A 26,330-nucleotide genomic window follows, 5' to 3' on the forward strand; every position below is an offset into this window, starting at 1 on the left:
AATCAACTTTGTTATCACATCTGTCAAGTTGTCTCTAGTATGAATCTTCTGCATATCCACTTTTCCTTTTTTTACTACTTCACAAACAAAGTGGTATTGTATGTCTATGTGCTTTATTTTGGAATGAAAGGGTGGATTCCTTGCAATGTGCAAGACACTTTGACTGTCACAATACATAATAGTCTTCTACTGTTTGTGGCAAGTTCCTCCATTAGCCTTATTGCTTTCTTGCATACTTGAGTAAGTGTCATGTATTCAAATTTTGTAGTAGATAGAGTCACAACAGTTTATAACTTGGATAATCATCTTATTGTCCCTCTAGCAAGTGTAAACACATAACTAATAGTATATTTTCTTTTATCCATATCACCTGCAAAATCTGAACCAATGTAACCCTTTACAACAAATTTTGATCCTTCAAAACATAATGATTTGAGGTTCCTTTAATGTATATGAGAATCCTCTTCATAGTATTCCAATGCTTTCTATCGGGATCTTCCATAAACCTACTAACCATTCCCATTGCTTGTGGAATGTTTTATCTTATATAAATCATGGCATACTTAAGGCTTCCCACCGCTGATGCATACAACACTCGAGACATTTCCTTCCTTTTCGCTTCATTGATAAGACTCATACTTAAAGATAATTTGCAACTAATAGGAAGTGGGGTAAAAATTAGTTTACAATCTTGTATGTTGAAACACAATAAGATTTTCGGTAAATAATTATTCTGAAAAAGCAAAATCTTCCTATCTTTTAAGTCTCGGTCAATTTGCATCCCTAAAATCTTATTTGTTGATCCCAAGTCCTTGATATCAAGCTCCCTAACCAATCGTGCCTTCGGTTATTGAATCCAAATATATAATATTTGTTAGGACTTACCACTAACATGTCATCTTCATACAACAACAAAATGATAAAATCATTGTCATCATACCTATTGTAGTACATACAATGGTATGAACTTAGTCTGATGTAACCAAAACTAATAATGAAGGAACCAAATCTCTTGTACCAACATCTTGGCCCTTGCTTTAAACTTTATAGAAATTTGATCAATCTATAAATCAAGTTTTCTTTTTCTTGTTTTTTAAAACCTTTTGGTTGGGACATATATATCTCTTCTTCATGTTTTCCATGAAAAAAAAAAGCAATTTTTTCATCAAGTCGTTCAAGATATAAAATCAAATGCAACATACATAACTAGAACAACTCTAATTATGATCAATTAGAGAACTAGCGAGAATATCTAATTAAAATTGATACCTTCTTTCTGAACATATCTCTCAACCACCAATCTTACAAAATATTATTTCACTTAATCATTGTCTATATATAAAATCTATAATTGAGAATAATTTGAGTACAAATTCTAATTAGATTGAATGGTTAAAAAAGTAATCCTTTTAAAATTATATATGTACTTGAATACTATGTTGAATAAGTTTTCAATATATATATATATATATATGTATACTTTATACTAAAATTAGAATAAAAAAACCATTTTTAGTGTCTTTCGTAGTTTATTTCAGCGACATTCATACATGTATACATTTTTTTTTAAAAATAGTGTTTTTGTTGTTAATATCGACAACGTGTTTTTATTAAACTTTTTTTTTTATAATTTTAGAGAAAATAGAATAAAAATTTGTTGGGTCCTTAGAATCTGAATCAGACGATTAGCAGCATTCATTTCAAAGTTTTTTTTTTTTAAGTCTACCTTTAGGATGCACGCAATATTAAAAAAGCTAATTAAAGATCAATATGCGTCAGTAAAACGTGGCTTTTGTTATTATTTGATTCCTATTTTTTTTTATGATATATATATATATATATATATATATATATTTTGTATTATTAGGTGAATTTTGTTTTTTTTGAAGCAAAGGTGAATTTTGTTAAACAATTAAAATATGTGTTTTAGTATATATTTGAAAAGTTTACAAAGACGTGATAATAGGTGTCAATTTGCCCCCTAAATATAAAAGTTACATATATTAGTTTTGAGATGTGAAAAATTACACTGAAAACTCAACCAACACACATTATCAATTAGGGGTGAGTACGAGTAAAATTAGATTGAATTCCTGATTGACTGATTTTTTGAAACCCAAACAACCTAACAAAAACTAAAAAATATGAGATAAGATTGAATTGTAAAATAAAAGAAGTAAAAACTTAAATGAAGATATATTTTATGACATATAATTTAAAATAAATAGTTTTATCTTAAATATAATATTATGTTTTATTATTATTGTATAATAACTTAAAAAAGCTTATACTTTTCAAAGAAATATTAATTATTAAATTAAGTTGAGCCGATTTGAAACTTAAACTCATCTTAAAAGTATACAAAGTTTAATTTTAAAGTCTAAATCAATCTTTAAACTCGATAAAATTAGGAAACAAAGTTGATCATGCTTACCCCTTATCTCTTTTGTCAAAAGAATTGAAAGAATTATATATATTTTTGAATTCTTTTTGACCATGAAATTTATTTTAATTAATATTAATATTTAATTTTTAGTTGTTTAATTATTTAATTTAATGTTATTTATTACTCATTACTTATGTATAAAACATGAATAAGAAATATATTTTATTTTAAAAGTATTAAATAACGAGTCCGAAAGCAAACGCCCCGGTATTGCATTTAATTTCAGGGAAGGTTGAATTAGAATCAAATCAAATCAAATGGTATAAAGGGATTTTAGTTTATTTTATTTTATTTTTTCTGTAAAATTCAATCACCGCAATCCTCAATGTTCCGAAACGCTAACCCCTTCTTCCTTCTCTGAAAACCCTAAAATTTTTGTGAATTTGCGTTTGGTTCATGGAAGTGTGATTCTCTTCTTAAACCCTCCTTCCCGATTCATTTGCTCACCTCGAATCTCACGCTTCCCACCTTCCGAGAAATGTCTCTTCCACCCATAGAGTGTGTATACGTTACAGAGGACTATGTTCGCGAATGGAGGAGTGGCAACCCTGCCCTCAAGGTTTCCGAGCCTGTCCCAATGCTTCGCTTCCTCTACGAGCTCTGCTGGACTATGGTTTGTTCCTTTTCACACCAATGAATTAATTTTAATTTTGCTTCTTTGTTTATTTGTTTTGATTGCTTCATTTTGTGGATTGGGGACTGATTTTTTGTTCTGGGTTGCTTCCAGGTTCGGGGTGAATTGCCGTTTCAGAAGTGTAAAGTAGCGTTAGATTCTGTCATATTTTCAGATAAAGCTTCGACTGAGAAAATAGCTTCAAATTTTGCTGATATAGTCACCCAGATGGCTCAAGATGTGAGTTACTTACTGCCGCTGTTTTTTTTTTTTTTTTTTGCTAATCCTTCTTTATTTCTCCTTCTCATGCCTTCAATATGCTGTTATAGCTTTGAATTCGGTCTCTCTCCTAGTTCCATTTCTAGTATATATAAGCTAAGTGAGAAACATGGAAACTTCTAAACAGTGTTTTTAAATCTGAAGAGACACTTCAAGTATTTTTAGCTGCATTTTTATAGTTTTATACTTTTATTTTTGAACTCTACTGAGATTGAATGCCATCATATAATAACTAGGAAGCATAGACCCTTTTAAATAGTAGTTATGTCCATTGTAACTGTTCTGAACACTTGAATATACCCTTTGGAATGTTGCATGGACATGTCAATTACTTGTAGTTGCATATTTAAAAGTGTTTTACTCGTAGTTGCTACGAAATTGAATGTGATAATAGGTAAGAAGCATAGACAGAAGGTTTTAAATTGCGAGAGTGGTTTCCTTGATATTGTGGGAAATGTTGGACAATTCGATTGCTGTAGCCACAATCGTGGTCGTGGAGACTCTCAAAACCTTGATGTTGTGATTGCAATTGCATTTGTGGACCTTTTTCAAAAATCTTACATAGACCCTTTTAAATAGTAGCTGCATCCTGTCGTAACTGTGTTGGATACATAAATTGCATGGTCATGTCAAATACTTCTTTAGTTGTAGCACTTTTGTGGTCAAAATTATAGCAAATATTAAATAATATTAAAAAAATAAAATACATTTCTGTCAAGCTCATAAATTGTAGTGTTTTTGTGGCTAGCTGTGCCTGTCACATGCCACCATTTGGGATAGATAACTTTGATACTTAATGGAAGATAAGAATGTAAGGGAACATTAATAAAATGATGTATTGATATGTGATTGTGAGTGAGTGTCTGATGATTTATGTCTCCTTGGTTACAGCATACAATGTCAGGAGAATTCCGTTCTCGTCTTGTCAAACTGGTCAGTGTTTCGTTGTACATACTTTATTTGATGCTAATCTCAATGTGTAAATCTTTATCTTTTCATAGTAACCATTATGCTATTCATTCCTTGCAAAGTTTCACAATTTATTATAATTTTTTTTATCTTTCTAGGCAAGATGGCTTGTGGAATCTGAAATGGTTCCAGTTAGGCTACTTCAAGAACGTTGTGAGGTTGCTCTCCCCCTTTCTCCCCCTTTACGTATTTCATTTTATAGCTTCTGGTTCCCTTGCTGAAAAACTTTGCTAAGGCATATTAGTTAATGCATTAGTAAGTTTCTTGCAATTAGGAAATATTATTTGTTATTTATTATTTATGTTATGTTATACATTTGTAGGAAGAATTTTTGGGGGAGGCTGAGTTGATCAAAATTAAGGCTCAAGAGTTGAAGGGTAAAGAGGTGAGCTATTTATTTCTGTATATATATGCTATAATACCAGGGGCTTATTTTTATTTCTTTTGTTTTGATTATTCCTATTGTTTCGGCTTTCTTTTTATTTTAAACACTCATAAAAGTTGAGTTTTAAAAGGGGAAATAAATTGATTTTTTGTCCAAAGGAAAAGGTGGAGACTGTTAGCCTCCATCAAAAGGAGAAGTTAGCAATCTAATATGTGTGCATGTATGTGATAGAAAAAATTGTTATAATTTTAGAATTATCCTTCAAAACACATAGTAGCAAAATGATGATAGCAAAAAAAAAACTGAAAAGCTAAGAATGCAGCAAGGCTACGCACGAACAATCATGGACAGAAAGCCAAGAGAGGTTTAAAATGTAATCTTATTTGAAAATGGATTTAACATCTAGGTGGGACTCTCCAAGATGCATTGGTTTAAACTCTAACCAAGGTATACACAGAATATAATTAACTGTATGTTGCCTTGGAAATGTGGCTTCTTTCTTTTCATTAAAGCAAATATAACAAACCATCAGGAACTGCTGCAAGGTAGAAGAACAAACCCATTGCTTATTAAGAAACCCAAAAGATTGTTCCAATGGAAAGTAGTTGACTGCATTGCAGAAATAAGCGATTGGGCATTTCAGAATTAGACTTACCACAAGTTAGGGAGAGCTGTATGATGCCTATGGTCTATATCAATGTAACCAATCTGTCTATCTGCATATCTATATTAGAAAGGCCTTTGAAACAGCTGAGTAGAGCACCGAGGAAAAGCCATAAGCACAAAGTTATCTTGTGGTATATACAATTGCAAGTAGGACATTGATTACCTAACAAATACACCTGATTGCATAAACTGCACAGCTTCTTTGATGTTAAGCACTTGTTGTATCTGGTTCTTATGTTGCCTGTGTCAAACATACAATAATTGTGTGTCAGCATGAATGGAAATTCCATTCTTGAATGCATATGATTCATTTGTGTTGATGATTTCAGGTCCGAGTTAATACCCGACTCCTATATCAACAAACCAAATTCAACCTTCTCAGAGAAGAGAGTGAGGGCTATGCAAAGCTGGTATAATCATAGTTTCCTATCTCTAGACCTTTCAGGATGTTTTCTGTGAATTATTTATTACTTAATGCTTATTACAACCTTTGAAATTTTGGCTTAAGAAGATCTCATCTTTAACAATTATTTTGTTATTGCATGATTTTGTTCTATATACATTGTATGGATCCTTTATAAATGCATGTACCTCATCATTAATTAGGTTTGTTTGCTCTTGATTAATAGTAATGCTTATTTTGTATTTTGGGCGCTTTGTGTTTTCTTTTTTAGTTGTTTTATTTAGACTAAGACATGGCCAATTGAAATTACATTGAAGTATATTCTTTCAACTGTGTGGGCTTTTTTAAGTCATACAGTTCTTTATGATGTCGTTACATGTTGTATGGTTGGGGAGATGCAAGTGTAACTATAGAATATTCACCATAATCTGCATGTTATCTTTAAGTTGGATATTTTGGGAGAATTGCGCATCAGTTTTTTTTTCATATTAGATTCTTTCGTATGTTATATTGAATTTAGTTTAATCGTGTAGGTTACTCTTCTTTGTCGGGACTCTGAAGCACCTACTCAAAAAGCATCTGCTGCAACAATTGGCATTATTAAGGTTTTAATAATTTTAAGAACATTACTACTCTGGTATCATATTTTTCCACGATGATGATCATAATACTGATTTTAATTATTCTGCAGTCATTAATCGGCCATTTTGATTTGGACCCAAATCGCGTTTTTGATATTGTGAGTTGGATCATTTTAAATGGTTTTTTCATTAACTAACATTCCTATCTATTTTTTCATTTCATGTTTTATCTAGCTTCTGATGTTTGTTTTTTATCAGGTTCTTGAGTGTTTTGAACTGCAGCCTGATGATGGCGTGTTTGTTGAGTTGATTCCTATTTTTCCAAAGGTGGATAAAATAAAAGCATAGGTCAACCCTATATTTATTTTGCAATATTGAAGGGACGAATTTTCATGTAATAATTTGTCCTTTTTATTGCAGTCTCATGCTTCACAGATTCTTGGATTTAAATTTCAATATTATCAGCGCATGGAAGTCAACAGTCCTGTTCCATTTGGGCTCTATAGACTTACAGCCCTGCTGGTGAAGCAAGATTTTATTGATCTTGATAGCATGTAAGATGTGTTAATTCACTGATTACAAATCACAAGCAGCTTTCTTATTTAAAATTAAACACATAGTAATCCAATACTGAATCAATTTTTGGCTCCATGATTATAAGTGGTGGTGGTTGCACTGAAGGTGACGTACAAGATCATTATTGTAATTGATAAACTCTCATTAGCACTCCATTTAATGTGAGTTGTGCTATTAACTTTTTTAGGAAAAAATGTTGCATAGAAGGATGCACCATATAATCATACCAAAAACTGAGTAGTAAGTTGTAGATGGGTTTTTTAGAGCATCAAGTTTTTTTTAGATCATTCAAGTTTATTTGGTTATTTTGTCTATTGCAAAATTAAGTAATACATTTGCTCACTTAGCTTTTGTGAATGTGTTCTTTGCTCTCTTTTGGTATTGAATTCTTTTTTGTTTTCTCACATGCATCTTGTCATAAATCAATTTAAGTGATTTTAATTGTTAGATACTTTCTTTTTTCACTTACACTGTTACAGTTTATAGTATTTGGATATTTAGGTATGTGAAAATTAAGTGTATTTGTTTGGCACCAAGTCATGCTTGCGTTAAGCTTATTTGTTTGGGTTACTATTTTGTGTTAATTTGTTTTTCATATGTACTGCTAATGTATTGTGATAATGCAACTGGCATTTGAATCAGATTTATATTATGTGATGTTTGAGAATTTTCTAACTATCATTTTGACAACAGATATACTCATCTACTTCCCAAGGATGATGAGGCATTTGAGCATTACAATACATTCTCTTCCAAGCGCCTTGACGAGGTATTCATGCTTTTGTTGAACATGTGATTAACTTTTTTATGTGTGTATTATTATTATTATTATTATTTTGGGATGAAGAAGTGTTTTATGAGGAAGAAAGGAGATAAATTGAGAAAGTAAATGTGGTCAGTAAAGTTGTCTAGTCTCTTTCCATGCTTCTGATTCAGAACACTCCTTTCTGTCTTGCTTTATCTCAATTAAACCAATTGGGTTGGCTTGTGAAAAATTTAGCTTTGCAATCTCTCTAGTCTCTTTTCATTTTTCTATTGTTTTAACCTCTTTGCATTGTTGGATATTTGATGCTTGAAGCATGACTGTGTCAGTGTTGATTTGGCATAATATTAACATATATATACTTGATTTTTCTTTTAATCTATCATCTATTGTTTTCTTAATTAGTTTTTGCTTGTTCAATTTCTAAAAGGTTGACAATCTGAATTACAGGCTAATAAAATTGGAAGAATAAACCTTGCTGCAACCGGAAAAGATCTAATGGATGATGAGAAACAGGGGGATGTCAATATAGATCTCTTTGCTGCTTTAGACATGGAAACAGATGCAATTGAAGAGCGAACAACTGAACTTCAAAACAGTCAGACTTTGGGCCTACTTACTGGCTTTCTTTCAGTAGATGACTGGTATGCTTGTCTTATGAATCTACTATAGCATGTGATGGTAAAGACTGTAACCATCACAAGCTATGTTGTTTTTCTTCTTTTGGCTTGCTTTATTTCTTGGTGTCTTCGCTAAGTGAATAGGCTTCCACCTTCTATGTTAATGATAAAACTGCTTTGGATACTATGCCAAAGAATAATGAATATATTAAGCTATTTGGATATATAATGAGTTTTAATATGTTAACAATGAAAATAATAAAAATTCGTTCCATTTTGCATGGAGATATTTGTCTTTCATTCTTTTATAAATACACACATTTATCAGTTAATCTTTTTACATGGTGACTTAGTCAGCATCAAGTGTGATTCTTGAACTTTATGGAATTTTGCTTGAAGATTTGATTCCTTTTCATTCCAAATAAGTTGATTTATGGTTCAACTAAATCATTTTTTTGGTACAAGTGTTCTTAGAATTTCTCTCTGATGATATATATATATATATATATATATATATATATATATATATATATATATATATATGTATGGGATCTTTTGCTTTTCCCCTCACAGGTATCATGCACGTCTTCTATTTGAACGCCTTTCACCGCTCAATGCAGTGGAACATATTCAAATTTGTGACAGTTTGTTTAGGTAAAACTTGTGTATACTCTCCCTCTCCATCTTGAATGTATTTATGGTAAAGTTGATTTTTGGGAGAACGCGTTTGCAAAAACATGGCAACTTAGACAAGGATGTCTGTTTATTTTTAATAGAGACTGAAAGACAAAATCTACTTCTCATCAAAATTGCACCCTTGCTATCCAATTCCTCTGCATATTAGAGTGTGAATTAAAAATTCATTCCCGGAATATAACATTCCCATATTTGTTTCAACTTACAAGCTTTAAAACCTTTTCATTTATTTCTTTTTCTGTTTTCCCATTATAAACCTTTTACCAATTTGCCCATATTAATCTTTTGTCTTTCTGGTTTAAGATCATTCCCCCCCTCATTTTTAGTTTGGGTTTGTTGGGATTTAATTTGAGTCTAGTTTAACATTTTTTTTATATATTTTTTTAAAGCATAAAATATAATATAATAAACTAAATAATAAGCTAATTAAAACATAATATAAAATATAATAAACTAAAGATTAATAATAAACTATATAATAAAAGCAATAAAATATACAGTAAACTATTTAAATTATAACAATATAATAAATAAATAATAATAGTAATAAAAAGTAAATAAAATATAACATACAATATAAATAACTAAATAATAGTAGCAGTCATCCTGCATTCTGCTTTAGCAGTTTTGGGACCAGCTTCTGCATGCCGCTATCTGTGGTTGAGTACAGACGTGAAATAGCTATTATTATGGAACATTGAGTGAAGGCATAAAATCTATCTTATCCTGAAACACGGCCAAACAAGATGCCCTTGAAGATGTTACATCGCACACCAACCAAGTACACCCAGAGAACAACACAAATTACACACTATTACCAAAATATGCCTTTCTTTTCTTCCAAAGCGTTTTGAACTAGACCATGAAAAACTATTCCAAATTTTCCAAATTTACATCTAACATTCATGATTTGCCTGTGTTTATAGCATGTGCATGCATTTAAATCCTGCATTATTAGACCATCTAGCTTTGAATTTTATTGTGGTTAACAGTTTTTCCGAATGCTTGTTTATACTATAGTTTTAAATAATATTGAGATCTTCATCCAGGCTTATCGAGAAGTCAATGTCTTCAGCATATGATGTTATTCGCCAGACACATCTTCAAAATCCTGGATCGTCCACAGGTGGTAGCACTGATGTTATGGATGTAGACAACTCTTCAGGACACGATTCTTTCATAGACCTTCCAAAGGACCTTTTTCAGATGCTTGCTTGTACTGGACCTTATCTCTACCGTGATACTGTACTGTTGCAGAAGGTGCATTAAGTTTTGATAGTTTGTTAACTTCATTCTCCTTGCTAATTTCTGCTGATAATGTCTTCTCTTTCTCTTATTTTCCCCTCAAACATGAGCAGGTTTGTAGGGTGTTGAGAGGTTATTACCTTTCTGCTCTTGAGCTTGTAAGTCATGGTGAAGGTGCCTTGGATACTCAATTACATTTTTCTGGAAATCCTCACCTACATCTTAAGGAGGCAAGGCTAAGGGTGGAGGATGCTTTAGGAACATGTCTACTGCCTTCTCTGCAGTTAATTCCTGCAAATCCAGCTGTTGGCCAGGGAATTTGGGAACTAATGAGTCTCCTCCCTTATGAGGTTCTTCTTTTTGTTAGTTGTTTATGCTTTTACATGATATATTATTAGCTATTATCAACGAGCTCTGTTGATGCATGTTATCTATATAGGTGCGATATCGTTTGTATGGTGAATGGGAAAAAGATGATGAACGCGTTCCTATGCTCTTAGCTGCAAGACAAACGGCCAAGGTGTGCAGATCTATTCATGTTTGGTACCATCTGTGCTGAATGTTGCAGGCCTGATTCTTTGTTATCCTGATTTTCTTCACTATTTTCTGTGCAGTTGGACACCAGACGTATTTTAAAACGGTTGGCAAAGGAAAATTTGAAGCAGCTGGGTCGGATGGTTGCAAAACTAGCTCATGCCAATCCTATGACTGTCCTTCGAACAATTGTTTATCAGGTGCTAATTTAGCAGTGCCTGTACACTGAAATTTGTAGATACCTGATTGCTTTTGATGATTTCTATTATTTTAATTTTTGAAATTATGTGATGTGCAGATTGAGGCTTACAGAGACATGATTACTCCTGTAGTGGATGCATTTAAGTACTTAACTCAGGTGTGTATATGGCTTTGTGTTTTTACTTTCCTTCCATGTTTGCTGCATTCATTAGTGATAGCATTATCTGTGATCTCATAGAAAGCAGTAAGACATGAAATATACATTGTATTTGTGGAAATTATTTTCCATTAGTGATGTGAATATTTAGAACACTTTTGCCCCTGACTGAAGAATTAAATCTTTGAAATAATTGATCATGGTTCAATTAGTTATATAGGGTAAGTGAATGAAAAGTAAATATTTTTCCAGGCCTAGTTGCTCTGGATGGGCTTCATCCACTGCTAGTTAAGTTGAGTATTCTGATCTGTTTAATTTTTTTTTTTATATTTTATATTTTCATACAATTTTGGTGCAAATTATATTTTTAGCCACTCTTTACTGGAGAGCATTAGTATCTTACAAGTGTGTTTGAATGGATGAATTTGGAGGGAAAGGGAGAACACTGCCCATATTTGAGAATTATTCTGAAGAATAAAATGAGGGATTATCATGTAAAAGCTTCCAATGGTTCCTCATTCATTTTTATTAACATTTTATAATTTATGAGTCTCTCAATTTAGAAACAAGTTTTTTCTCATCCTTCATGCCCAAACTCTTCCATCAAAATTTTCCATAAGGTCATGTTTGTATTTGTGAAAAATTTTCTGAATGTGCTCAAGTTTTTTCCACTCAGCAGATTGATTGATTTATTCTAAGAATGGTTAAAAAGATAATAAATAACTACTGTTTTCAAGAGAACAACATTGAACTCGGTTAAGCACTAACTAGGCTACTTGGAAGGTGTTAATAAACATGAAATGCTCCTATTTCTAACTGTATTAGAGGTGAAATAGAGAGAAAAGCAAGAAGAGGAAAAGAAATATGAAGAATAGAAGTAAAAGAAATAAAATAGAAGTTATGTTGTTTTGATGAATATAAATAATAACACTTTTTTCTCTTTTTCATTTCAACCAATCAGTGGAAATTTGGCATTTTCATTCATCTCTTCTATTTTCTTCCCCTCTATTTCGATTAAATAAAAAAGTACGGGATTTGCAGTAGCCGCCACACACCCAGGCAATGTTTTTATGCCAATTCACTAAAAATGAGTCTCCCTCATCCTTTTGGCTGAAAAATTATCTAACATAAATAAGATATTTTCTATTCTCTTCCAGTATAGAACTAAGAAAATCTTATTATTTTTTATCCTTTGAGTTCGCCTTACCTTGTAATAACACATTCATCCAGGGAGAAAAAAGAAGCTTCCCAATTAGGTTAAACATGAGCTTAATTCTGGGGCTAATTGTTCACTAATCTGTAATCCTCAATTAGCCCCAGAAAGAAGCAGGTTGTGGATTACAGATTGCCTCCTAAAAGAACGTGTGCTAAAGAACAAAAAAACTGATCCTTGAACTCTACATTATTGTCCACAAGGACACATCAGCCAAATTACCATTTGATCTAATTTTCTTCTGAAACAGGTGAATACAAAAGGGATTAAAATCTTCAAACAGCAAATGAGATGCTGTAGTATTTTGATGAAAAATGTCTTATTTTATGCTAGTTCCACTCATATAAATCATCCAGTTTTTCACTGTATGTTGTGGTGCTTTTCCATTTTTCATTAAAGTCCTCTAGAGAAGTTGGTTTTTAAGCCTTGTGTAAAGTGGTAGTGGGAGATCATGAAGGGTGTTGGAGGAAAGTAGGAAATTATGAAAAAGGATCTCATGGTGAATAATAGACAATTTGGTTTTTAATCAAACATTTAATTCAATAGTGTCGTGATCCTTATGGCCAACATCACATAGTTGGATAAGGTTTTTTTTTTTGTGCATTCAATGTGTTCTTCCTTTTAAAGTTGTTTTTAACATTGGAAGATAGTTTTTTACTCTGAACCTTGTTTACTCTTTTCTTTTAACAGCTTGAGTATGATATATTAGAATATGTCGTGATTGAGCGCTTGGCACTTGGAGGACGTGACAAGTTAAAGGATGATGGCCTCAATTTGTCGGACTGGCTTCAATCTCTAGCTTCATTTTGGGGTCACCTGTAAGTTTATTTGTTTTCTTGTCATTTATATTATTTCCTATGATTGAGTTATGAAGTCAGGTTTATCTTTTTCTGGACAAATTGGCCTGTGCATCTGGATAATTACAGGAAGTAATTTGATCCTTTTGCAGTTTGTCATCAGAATATGTGGCTATATCTTGTTGGCTTGTACATTTTGTTCTATTGATTAAAGCATCAATTTAATACCAACATTATTGGTTTAGAAACAAATTTTAGGTCGTCTTCCATCTGTTGTTTAGGTTATTCTCTTGTCACAGCCATTTCTTGCACGCTCTTATTTTATTGGAGTTATTGTATGCTTAGGTAATATTAGTTGATAATGAATTCATTGGTCACATTTGTACATTTATGCCTTCCTATAGAATTTAGATATATGCGGGATGCCTTGTATTAAATTCCAGGTTGCAGATCAACCTTAGCAAATGCAGGATTACTGATCATAGCAGATTTTTATGGCCCTGAGTGGTAATGTCAGATCAATTCAAACCACTTGGCTTGCTAGTTGGTGGGCATGCACAGACAGCTGTATGATGTGTGATTTCTGGTATCTGCTGATGGATTTTCTTGGAATGGGTATCTGTTGGTTGAAGGGGGTGGAGGAAATTTCTGTGTTATCCTTTCAAAGTTCATAATTATATTAGTCCATTGTCCTTATAACTTTATGAGGGAGATTCAAAGAGTTAAGAAGTGCCATTTAAGATATAGAAGTGACTTGTCAGCTGCAACCACTATACCATGATTGGAGAGTTGTCTGATTTAAATGAAGATGTCATATACAATTAGTTAATGGAGATGAAGGAATTGGTACTTGCAAAATGCAATGACATCTGTTGGAAGTCTTCAGGTTTTTATTATGTGAAGGATGATCTATGTTGTATGCATGATATGTGTGATTCTCAATGATTTTTTGGTCATTTCTAATGTCAATAATGGGATGATCTTAATGTCATTGATGGGGGGTATTATGTTCAGGAGGCAACAGATCCATATTACTTTATGATACTGTTTTCTCTATGCCTAATTCATGATGATTTTCAAAGAATTAAGGGAACAAATTCCTAAGCTGTTGGCCATGTGGACAGGGAGTAACCTGGTTGCTATGTGATAACTACTCATTCTTGCTAAATTCTAACTTTTGGTCATGAATGTTTGGTCCTTGGTGTTGGGCTGATAAGATGTAGGTTTGGATCCATCTGACGAGACTTGAATTTGTAGTAGAATTCTTGTAAGTGGTCTACTCTATTAGTTTTACTTTCCTCTTGTGATTCTAATGGAGGCTGCAATATGTCAAGGAAACCATTAACTCTTTTGTGAACTGTTCACCGTGTATATCTACAAATGGGCCTAATGGAGGAGTTGTATTGTTAGATAGTGTATTCTATTCTTCAAATAAGAGGAAGATGGAAAATTCAGTACTACAGAATGGTTTGGTTCATGATTTGTCTTTATAACACCGAGATCCCCATCTTCTGATGAACGGATAGCATAACAACTATTTTGTAATGTCTGGTCTTACTGAGTTATATACCTCAAAAATGAAGAATGATATGCTTGTGGCTGCACTATTTTTGCTGAGCATTCCCGTTAAATCTCGAACAACTTCGGGTGCCAATATTCTGCTAGGAATTTTTTTTTTGCCTTGGAGGGATGGGGATTGAATTACCTGGAGCAGTTTGGTTTGGTTATCTTCTCTCTCTCTCTCTCTCTACAGTGTTCCCTTTTGTTGTATAAAATATTGAGTGTGTAATAATATAGCATAAATTTGAGTGTGTTTATTACATTTAGCTTTTCTGAATTCCTGTTTGATGAATTGATGTGTATTGTTTTATTGGTTAGCTCCTTCAAGGTCCCTTAATTATATTTATATTATTGGTTTGCCAATTTGAGCTGTAATTGCCTACTGTGCATGACGCAGATACAGAAAATAGATTCTTTAGATTTTATTTCTGCTTAATAAAGTCGTGAAATAAATGTCAAATAAAAATAGGAAATTGGAATGAAGGTAGCGAATCTAAATGATTCAGTACAGAAAAATGACCAAGATCAAAGTGATAAATTAGTAATGTTTGATTCTTGTAAACATATTTATTAAATTATCAAACTAGAAAATTATATAAATTTAAATAAATAGCAGGCAAAGTAGAAAAGAAATTAAAAAAAAAATCAGTCAATATTGTTGGCTGTCAAATATTGTGAACAAGTATAGGATGTAATGTGCATAATGTCTTTGAGTGAATATGATGTAGGTTATGCTGTTGAGTACATTCATCATCTGTGGGTGATAGGAGAATCTGATTTCCTCCCTACAGTGTGATTCAGCAATTTCTCCATATAATTTGGTGGAATTCTTGGGATATGTGTGGCAATTATTATATACCAAGTTAAGAGGGTTTTCATCGACATGGTTCTAGTTAATAAAACTGTGGATTCAATTTCTTGCTGGTTTTGCTTTAAATTATGTTCTGTCCATGTTGGTATTAACTTGTAATTTATAGTTTGTCTTTGATTGCTCATTTTTATCATCGACCGATTTTGTTTTAAAATGAGTAATGTTAGAAGAGAGAAACATATATTTTCCGAATATACTTGAGTGGTTATTCCACCCAGCAGAATAGATTCCTTTATATTAAAGAATATTGCAAAGATACTCAATGCCAACACAAATTACAAAATAAAAGATACCTAGCTATACTAAGTATCTAGGCAACATGGAAAAATAAACATTAAAGATCTAATTTTCTAAAATATTCCTATTTTCAAGGATCTATGTGATTATTACTTCCAGAAGCACAATTTTCTCTGAATGTTTTCATAAGCTCAAATCATTTGTTCATTATAGGTGTAAGAAGTACCCATCAATGGAATTAAGGGGCCTCTTCCAGTATCTCGTTAACCAGTTAAAAAAGGGGCAGGGAATTGAGCTTGTTCTACTGCAGGTTTTCCTTCTTTATCTGTTTTTTCTAATGAAGAATAATCTTATGAGATACGGATTTTGTGAAGAATCCCAATGTTTGCTACAAATAAATATTTTTGCTGGTTTTTCAGGAGCTTATTCAACAAATGGCAAATGTCCAGTACACTGAGAACTTGACTGAGGAACAGCTGGATTCAATGGCAGGGAGTGAGACTCTCAGATATCAAGCAACATCTTTTGGTGTTACTCGGAATAATAAGGTACAAAAACTATGTTTTAGAAGCAAGCTATTAATGACATTGCGGTTTGAATGGATTGAAATTCTCTCCAGGTACGAAAGAGACATAATTTGTTAGGTTTGGCAATTCACTGTGTTAATTTGCACTGGCCTAGTTGGTTGGTCTGAACAGACTGGTTAATTAACACATATCAGATTACATTGGTTTTGGAAAATTTTGAGAGATATCTATAGAATGAGCATTGTCTGAGTTGCATGAGCTTAAAGATGAACTTCCTGAAAGTGAATTAGTATGAACAAATACCTATTTGTTGGATGATCTGCTCCTGATTGAATATTGTGTTGCGTTTGGTGTTTGTGTTTTTATACTCATCATGTTATATAGGTTCTAATAAATCATGTGTTGTGTGATGGGCTTCTGAAGTCTCTATAGTTAAATCTTAATTTTAGTTCTAGTGGAATAATGTCTTGTTTAATTTTTCCACATGTGACTAGGTGGTTGACTTCGTAAGTTAATGAGTTATCTTATAACAAGTGCAGGCATTGATAAAGTCAACTAGCAGACTTAGAGATGCATTACTTCCAAAAGATGAACCAAAGTTGGCGATACCCCTGTTACTCCTTATTGCTCAACATCGTTCTCTGTAAGCTCATAAACTTATTAATATTACAACTAATGATCAAGATTGTGTTCTCAAAATTTAATGTTTTTGCAGGGTTGTCATCAATGCAGATGCCCCCTACATTAAAATGCTTAGTGAGCAGTTTGATAGATGTCATGGAACTCTCCTTCAATACGTGGAATTTCTTTGCAGTGCAGTCACACCAGCATCAAATTATGCCATTCTTATTCCCTCCCTCAATGACCTGGTCCACCTTTACCACCTGGACCCTGAGGTTTTTTTTTTACCCTTCCTAGATGTTGTTTAGGATAATTGCTTCATCATTTTATTATTTTTGGGTTTTGGCAATTGGTTTTAACTTCAGTTGCAGCATTAATGTTACATCATTCTTTGCTTGAACCTGTATTCATTGCTGTTTTTCTCCCCTGCATGTAGGTTGCGTTCTTGATATACCGCCCTGTAATGAGGCTTTTCAAGTCTCAGAGGTATCCTGATGTTTGCTGGCCCTTGGATGATAAAAATACTGCAAGTGATGCATCTATGAATTTGGAGTCTGATCCTTCGGATCATTCTTCTAGTATGGTTCTAAATCTTGGCTCTGCTCAAAGTCCTATCAGGTTATAATTCTAACTTTTTTAATCACGTTTCCTTAAAACTTCCTATCTATACTTTGACATGAATCTTATCGGTGTTGAACACTCCAACATGTCGAAATGTTTTTTATGCCTTTCCAGTTGATAAACTTAAATCAAAAGTGTAAATTATTATCTGTTTCTGATACACAATAAGATGTGCAAAGTTTATTTCTGCTATTTTGTGGATTACCATTACTATTTTGTTGCTGTATGCAGTTGGTCATATCTTCTTGATACTGTCAAAACGATGTTACCTTCAAAAGCATGGAATAGTCTATCTCCTGATCTCTATGCGACATTTTGGGGTCTTACATTATATGATCTGTATGTTCCAAAAAATCGTTATGAGTCAGAAATAGCCAAGCTGCATGCTAATCTTAAATCTTTGGAGGAGCTTTCTGACAATTCAAGCTCAGCAATCACAAAGAGGAAGAAAGAAAAGGAAAGAATTCAAGAATCTCTTGATCGTCTGATTAGTGAACTGCATAAACATGAAGAGAATGTTGCATCTGTTCATAGACGGCTTTCTCATGAAAAAGACAACTGGTTAAGTTCCTGTCCTGACACCTTGAAGATCAACATGGAGTTTCTTCAGCGTTGTATATTTCCACGCTGTACTTTCAGTATGCCCGACGCTGTTTATTGTGCTATGTTTGTACACACACTTCATTCCCTAGGAACCCCCTTTTTTAACACAGTCAACCACATAGATGTTCTGATTTGTAAGACCCTTCAACCAATGATATGCTGCTGCACTGAATATGAGGCTGGCAGGCTTGGCAGGTTTCTGTATGAGACTTTGAAGATTGCTTACCATTGGAAGGTACTTTTTTATTTTTTAAGTTAATTTCTGGGGTTCATTGTTTTTAATATTCACCTTTTTTTTTCTTCCAGAGTGATGAATCTATTTATGAACGTGAGTGTGGCAACATGCCAGGCTTTGCCGTTTATTATAGATATCCAAATAGCCAGCGAGTTACCTATGGGCAATTCATTAAGGCAAGTTCAATTGTGTATTGGTTTAAAGTGCTGTGAATTTTCTCCTTACCTGTGTTATCTAGTTGTAATGGTTATTTATTATCTTTCTCAACTAGTGTATCACCTACGCATGAAGAATAACTAGATATAAAATATGTTGCATTATAATATTTATAAATTTTAATGGAGAAGATATTATCTTGAAAAAGTGTAATGAAACATTAGAGAATAACATACTTATAATGAGAAAATAATTTATCAATAAATATATATAAATTGTTAAGGTAAATATTTTATGCCATGCCTATGAATATATAGTTTAATCAACTTTTAATATTTAGAGTTATTTTAATGAAAATATTTTTCATCCTGTAAAATAATTCAGCCTTAATTAAATATTTAAAATATTATCTCATCATATATGTACTCTATTTATTGATACCATTGAAATATTTTTCATTAAAATTTTATATAATCTATAACTATTATAAAGGGGATATAGGAGATGTAACCGCTTTTTGGTCTCTATTTTTTAATGGACCATTATACCCCCAGATGTAAAAAAATCTTAAATTTTCTTTAAATAATTATACACAACTTTCTAATATTTTATTAATGAATAACTATTAGAGGTAGGGGTGGGCAAAACGAACTGAACTGAACTGAACTTATAAAAACTATACTGAACTTAAAAGTAGTTCATATTAACTGAACTAAACTAAATATTAGTTCAGACGAACTGAACTGAACTATTCTTTTGTGTCATTGAACTGAACTGAACTATACTATAAAAACTTGAACTGAACTACAATTTAAACTGCACTAAACTGTTATGATATTTTGAATTGAACAATTTTGACTCATTGATCTATCAAAATAGGACACATTTGCCAACTTTACTTTATTTTCCATTTTATTTAAATTTTTCAAAGGAAAAAAATATAAAATTAAGTCAAACAAACTCAATGAATTTTAAGTCTAAAAATAAGTAGTTCAACATAACTCAATTAATCCGTTAAGTTCGACAAAATTGATACAAATTTTTTTCAGATCACTTTTTTTCTAAAGTTTTGGTTATTAGACTATCGAGCTAATCCATTAAGACATAACATGTTAAACACATTTAATTTTTATTCTTTTATAAAAATAGTTCAATTTTTATAATTCAGTTCAGTTTTTATAGTTCAGTACAGTTCAACTTTACAACAGTTCAGTTCAGTTTTTTTTTAAACAGTTCAGTTCAGTTTTTTTACAAACAGTTCAGTTTTTTATGGTACAGTTCACTACCAGTTCAGTTCAGTTCAGTTTAGTTTTTTTTGCCCACCCCTAATTAGAGGCACAAAGTGCCTCTATCCCTCTAGTGAGAATAAAGGTAATAAAACTTATATAAATTTTATGTAATAAAAAATTATGTCATGTATTTGAGGAATGATATGATATTTTTTGTACAACATTCATCCTGCATATAATTTTTATCAGTTTATTTGATAATTATTTCATAATGTATTGCTAAAAAGATTGGCAAACAACTATACATACATACTTATATATATATATATATATATATATATATATATATATATATAGGGAGCATATCAAGTGAGAGGAATTTATTATGAGAGGGTAAGAGGGTTAAAATATAACCCTTAGATTAATCAAGTGAGAAAAAATTTGGGATTTAATCAAGTGAGAGAAAATTAATCTAAGGGTTATATTTTAACCCTCTCACCCTCTCATAATAAATTCCTCTCACTTGATATGCTCCCTATATATATATATATATATATATATATATAATTCTGATATTTAAAGAAGTATTTGTATTTTCTCTGAGACCGATATTTATTTTAATGATATAAATATCTTTAATTCATGAATTGTCTTTCTAATCATTAAACATGAATTTTCTTTTCTAATATTAATAAATCTAATCCTAAATAATTTTTTTCTCTCTCATTTTTAGTGTATTTTGAGTGAGATTAAAAATATAGGAAGAGATAATAATAATAATAATAATAATAATAATAATAATAACAATAATAATAATGGGTAATGTATTGAAAACAGAGAAACAAAATAAGTATTTAGTAAGAGATAAAAAGTAATAAATGTGAGAGGTACTAGTCTTGAGAATTTAAGAAGTATTAATGTTACAATTAAAAGGTATGTCAGCTCTTACCAAATGGTACAGTCAAAATCTTCATGGCAATAATGCTAAGCTATTCATTATATATATATGTATATATATATATATATATATATATATATATATATATATATATATATATATATATATCATTTTGCTGAGGCTATACTTTATTTCATTCTGATCAATTGATAGTCTACAGAAGATAAAGTAATGGTTTAAGGACCAGTTTCATATTTGCTTTTTGGCTGATAGGTACACTGGAAGTGGAGTCAAAGAATCACACGGTTATTAATTCAGTGTCTGGAATCTAGTGAGTACATGGAAATAAGAAATGCTCTTATAATGTTGACAAAAATTTCTAGTGTTTTCCCTGTTACTCGGAAGAGTGGGATAAACCTTGAAAAACGGGTAAGTAATCCTTATTGTTGACTTTTGTTGTGCTAGTTATTTAAAATATTAGCATTTAAGTCTTTTCATTTTCCATGTAGGTAGCTAAGATTAAAAGTGATGAAAGAGAGGATCTTAAGGTGTTGGCAACTGGTGTCGCTGCAGCTTTGGCTGCTAGGAAGGTATGCTAGTCGCTTACTAGAAGTTTACTCCTATCTTTCTTCAACACTAATTTTCATCCATTATGCAGCCTTCTTGGGTTACTGATGAAGAATTTGGTATGGGTTATCTTGAGTTAAAACCTGCACCATCTGTGACTAAAACTTCTGCTGGGAATTCAGCAACCGTACAAAGTGGGATAAATCTCAATGTTTCACAGACTGAACCTGCCGGTGGAAAGCATGCAGACTCTGGAAACCCAGCTAAAGATCAGGTAATAAGAACAAAAAATGCTGATGGCAAGTCAGACAGAACCGAAAGCATTACAGCAACAAAATCTGATTCTGGCCACACAAAACTCAAGGGTGGTTCAATGGTTAATGGATTGGATGCTCCATCATCCTTGCCTCCTTCTGTACAACCTGGGACGTCAAAATCTATGGAAAACACAAAGCAAGTGGAAGAATCCATAAATAGAGCATCAGATGAACATGGGACAAGAATTGCTGAGGTAGCATTTAATATCTCTGTTATGCTGTGTGGTTAGCATTTCAAATTGTATGATGGGCTTGTGTATAATTCAATTTGCTTCCTGTGTTGCGTTGTTGACTACTTGGTGGTGATGCCTCCACATAGTTGAAGAACTTTTACTAATTTACTGTTAAATTAAATAATCAACCCTTATCTAAACGTCATTGTTTTAAATCAAACAGTTTGTTAAATTGCATTTATACAGAATAACCCAAGTTACCAACTTAAAAAATATAATAGAACTCCAACTTCAGCACTTCTCTGTGCAGCTGTCTGCACTGCTGTACTGATTTTCATAAGTATATATAATAATTGTTGCATTAATCTTGGTGGACACCTGCCTGACAAGGCTTTTCACATTTATTTAGAGCATATCTTTTTCATGGGTGTGCTGTTTCTCCCCCTGCTAAAATAATCTTTTCTCTTCTAATTTTCAATATTATTGTTTTTCATTTTTATTATTTTATCCATAATAATAAAATTTGTTCTCTTGTTTTCAGTCGAGAACTTCAGCAAAACGTTCAGTGCCTGCTGGTTCACTTTCAAAGTCCTCAAAACTAGATCCCATAAAAGAGGATGGTAGATCTGGAAAACCTGTTGCTAGATCTTCTGGTTCCTCAAGCAGCGACAAGGATCTACAAACCCATGCGTCAGAGGGAAGACACACTGTAACTACTAATGTATCTTCTTCAGTCAGTGCTAATGGTAACACCATTTCAGGTTCTACAAAAGGTTCAAATCCACCAGCAAAGATTTCATTGGATGGTCCTGGTAATGAACCAAAGGCAGAGGTTGGAGTTACCAAGTCTTCTGATATTAGGGCTTCTATGGTGAAGGATGATGGAAATGATATTGCTGACTTCACAAGAGGATCCTCTTCTCGGGTAGTTCATTCCCCTAGGCATGAAAATACAGGTGTTACTTCAAAGTCTAATGATAAAATTCAGAAGAGAGCTGGTTCTGCTGAAGAACCAGACAGACTAGGTAAACGACGGAAAGGGGATGTGGAGCTAAGAGATTTTGAAAGTGAAGTTCGATTCTCTGAAAGAGATAAGCCCATGGATCCTCGATTTGCTGATGACAAATCAGGACCAGATGAGCATGGTCTGCACAGGGCAGGTGACAAGCCATTGGAAAGGCCAAAAGACAAAGGCAACGAAAGATATGAAAGGGAACACAGGGAAAGATTGGACCGCCTGGATAAGTCTCGTGGTGATGACTTTGTTGCAGAAAAACCTAGGGATAGGTCAATTGAAAGATATGGAAGAGAACGATCTGTTGAGAGAATGCAAGAAAGGGGTAATGAGAGGAGTTTTAATAGACTCCCTGAGAAAGCTAAGGATGAAAGAAGCAAGGATGATAGAAATAAATTACGATACAATGATGTATCAGTAGAAAAATCTCATGCTGATGATCGCTTCCATGGACAAAGCTTGCCTCCACCACCCCCTTTACCTCCTAATATGGTTCCTCAATCTGTGGGAGCTGGTAGGCGTGATGAAGATGCTGATAGGAGGTATGGAGCTACAAGGCACTCTCAAAGACTTTCTCCAAGGCATGAAGAAAAAGAAAGGAGACGGTCTGAAGAGACTGTGGTTTCTCAGGATGAAGCCAAGCGCCGAAAAGAAGATGATTTTCGAGATCGAAAACGTGAGGAAATTAAGGTATGAATTAATATTGGTATCAATTCTCTCGCTCTACATGATCTTTTATTATGGAAGTAAGAATATGTACTTTGTGTTTTGTGGTGGTTAGGACTAAAACACAGTATTATGCGTGTCATATATCCTTGTGGATTAGTGTGAACATTATAATAGTTGTTAAGTCAATTTGATGCCAAATGACAGGCTGTCAGGTATTTCACAACTAAGAACTACCAAATTTTCAGTTGATGTGTTGGTGGGTAATATACTAGTTATCACTTGAAGCTGAAAGTGCAACAAATGAAAAAATTATTATGAAAGACATTATCAGGATTTTATTGTTACAGTTTCTGTAGGTTAATTATTGCAAGAGTATAGAACATCAGAATGTAAGATTGCTTCCCATGGTTTGATTTTCTTTCTAATTTATACTGTTACAGGCTTATGCACTTAAATTTTTTGCTATGTCGTAAAAATTTGGGTTTTAGTTTTTGCTGAATATGTTACTGTGTCTATGAGTTGTGCTTCTCAACGTACAATAGCTTCCTTTGGTGTTTGAATATACTGGATAGATGACAGCTGTGGTCTTTATTCTTCTGATGTTTACATAGTCTATGTTCTTTCATGCAGGTGGAAGAGAGGGAGAGGGAAAGGGAGAAATCAAACATTCTAAAGGAAGACTTGGATTTAAATGCCGCTTCCAAGAGACGCAAACTTAAAAGGGAGCATCTACCAACCAGTGAACCCGGCGAGTACTCACCAGTGGCCCCTCCACCTCCTCCCCCTGGTATTGGTATGTCTGTAGGGTATGATGGAAGGGATAGAGGAGACAGAAAAGGACCAATCATCCAGCATCCAAGTTACATAGATGAACCAAGTCTCAGGATTCACGGTAAAGAGGTGGCCAGCAAGTTGAATCGTCGTGATTCTGATCCGTATCCTAAATTGCAAAATGCATATATTGATATTCATGCTTATTATCTAATTCATGTGTACGTGTCTTTCAATATATCTTTTGGTGGAGCACCACTAGACTGTTTACTTCTGTGCTTGATCTGCATATATTTTGTTTACCACCTGTTTCATCATTCATGGAAGGAATCTGCATAAGAAGTCTTAAGTAGATGAGATGCATGATATTGTATGCTATAAGAAATGTCGGGATCACTTTCTGATACATTTTTTTCTAATGGGTTGAAATTTATTGAAAGACACAAAATTTGGTGGGTTTCACACTCTATTTAATGACCCTTTCTCCTAATTTTGTAGTTTTCAATAATTTCTAACCATTAAGAATGAGTGTGTTTCTCTGTATGCTATTTATTCTTGTTTGGATTACATGATGTTCATTCACTTTTTCATGAGCAGAAAAAGAGTTAATTTAAAATTCTAGAAATGCGGCAAAATGATGCTTTTATATATATATATATAACTAGTGTTTTAGTCTGTTCAATGCATAGGTTTGTTTATTATATATAACTAAAATTTTAAAAGAAATTATGTATATAAATTAATACTATATTTAAATATATAAATTATATTTAAAACTTGAATGAGTAGATATTTTTAAATATATAATTTATATTAAAATTTAATTTATGAATAATTATGATAAATAAAAACTGGATTAGATATGAAATTAAAAGAATCTCTAGAAATTCTCTGGTTGAAGAAAAGTTTCTAAAAATGCTTGTGTAAGATAATTGTTTATATTTTATATGAGTTATTATATTGGTTAACTGTCGTGCCCTTAATTGAGTATTAGCTTGTATGACCGCGAATGGGATGATGAGAAGAGGCAAAGAGCTGATCAAAAGCGAAGGCACCGAAAGTAAGAAATCAAAAGGGGGATGTCCCAAGTAAACATATTCAAAGGTTGTTCATTTCATGCACGTGCTATAATGCTAAACTTTGTGCGTGAGTTGAGGTGTTGGGTTCACAAAACTTTTAACTGTCAGCCCCCTCATTTTTCTGGTAACTTGTGTACGAAATTTTAGCTGTTCAAATTATTTAGTCAGCATGAAGGAATTACAGCTTGTCTCAAACACTTGTATATAGTGTTGTATATTCTGGATAGCCGGTGATCATATGTACTCTGAAAATGTGATTATTTCGTCTGAACTTTTAATTTACATGAATAGCCAAACCTAGGAAACATAAATTTTTGTAGACATCGTGGGACTGTTTTGCTGATCTTTCATGAAGAGGCTTGGACGCACCTTTGTAGGGATGAATTGTGTGCATTCTCAACTGTTTTGCTGATCTTCCGACTCCTGAATGTTTGAATCTATGAAATATTAACCTCTCAGAAATAATATACCTGAGGACAGGATCAAGCGCTGTACTTGTTTGGTTGTGAAAACCAAGCTTAGGAATTTTAACCTCTTGACTTTATTATTCTGTGAACAAACTCAAGAATACATGTTATCTATATTTGTGCATTCTTGTTTGCTAATAGACAGAATTATCAAATAAGCTTAACAAATCCAATAGGTTACCAATCAATTAAAACTGTTATTAAGCGGATATGTTTTTTTATTCAAAACGTAACAGTTTTTTGGTCCGCCTAAAAACTAGAAATGGGATACACGTGCAAATTAAATACATAATATTATTTAGTTGGCAGGAGCTTATTCTCTATTTAATTAAATATTTGAGGAGAGGTGTTTTTTGATTCTAACTTGGTTGAGGTATTTGTCTCCAATTTTTCTGTAGGTTTTCAACATCACTCGAAAAACATTCCATTTTACTTCCATTCTTCTTTTCCATGTCCCCAGAGCAGATTTCCGAAGACTACTACCACTGAAGTAGCTGAGTTTTCAAATTCAGATGCATTACCCAGCCAGTTAGTTAACCACAAAAGGAAAATTCAATGATAATAATGTTA

At 32.6% G+C, this 26,330-nt stretch overlaps 1 protein-coding gene across 1 annotated transcript; it reads left to right on the top strand.

Annotated features, from left to right (window-relative positions):
* Positions 1-2,684: 2,684 nt before the first annotated feature.
* Positions 2,685-25,884, top strand: THO2. Its single transcript, XM_020365014.3, has 32 exons — positions 2,685-3,059; positions 3,174-3,299; positions 4,230-4,271; positions 4,406-4,465; positions 4,630-4,692; positions 5,688-5,768; positions 6,295-6,366; positions 6,453-6,500; positions 6,601-6,669; positions 6,763-6,896; positions 7,612-7,687; positions 8,132-8,325; positions 8,875-8,955; positions 10,047-10,257; positions 10,356-10,592; positions 10,682-10,762; positions 10,857-10,976; positions 11,075-11,134; positions 13,038-13,165; positions 16,026-16,122; positions 16,232-16,360; positions 16,879-16,982; positions 17,055-17,235; positions 17,397-17,578; positions 17,813-18,419; positions 18,491-18,595; positions 20,976-21,131; positions 21,212-21,292; positions 21,361-21,780; positions 22,301-23,464; positions 24,074-24,378; positions 25,209-25,884. The coding sequence occupies exons 1-32, from the start codon at positions 2,925-2,927 to the stop codon at positions 25,276-25,278; spliced, it is 5,619 nt and encodes a 1,872-aa protein (XP_020220603.1). The 5' UTR covers positions 2,685-2,924; the 3' UTR covers positions 25,279-25,884.
* The last annotated feature ends 446 nt before the right edge of the window (positions 25,885-26,330 follow it).

This window comes from Cajanus cajan, chromosome 2, assembly GCF_000230855.2.
Source record: "Cajanus cajan strain Asha chromosome 2, NIPB_CcT2T_4, whole genome shotgun sequence".
In the NCBI taxonomy this organism is placed as follows: domain Eukaryota; kingdom Viridiplantae; phylum Streptophyta; class Magnoliopsida; order Fabales; family Fabaceae; genus Cajanus; species Cajanus cajan.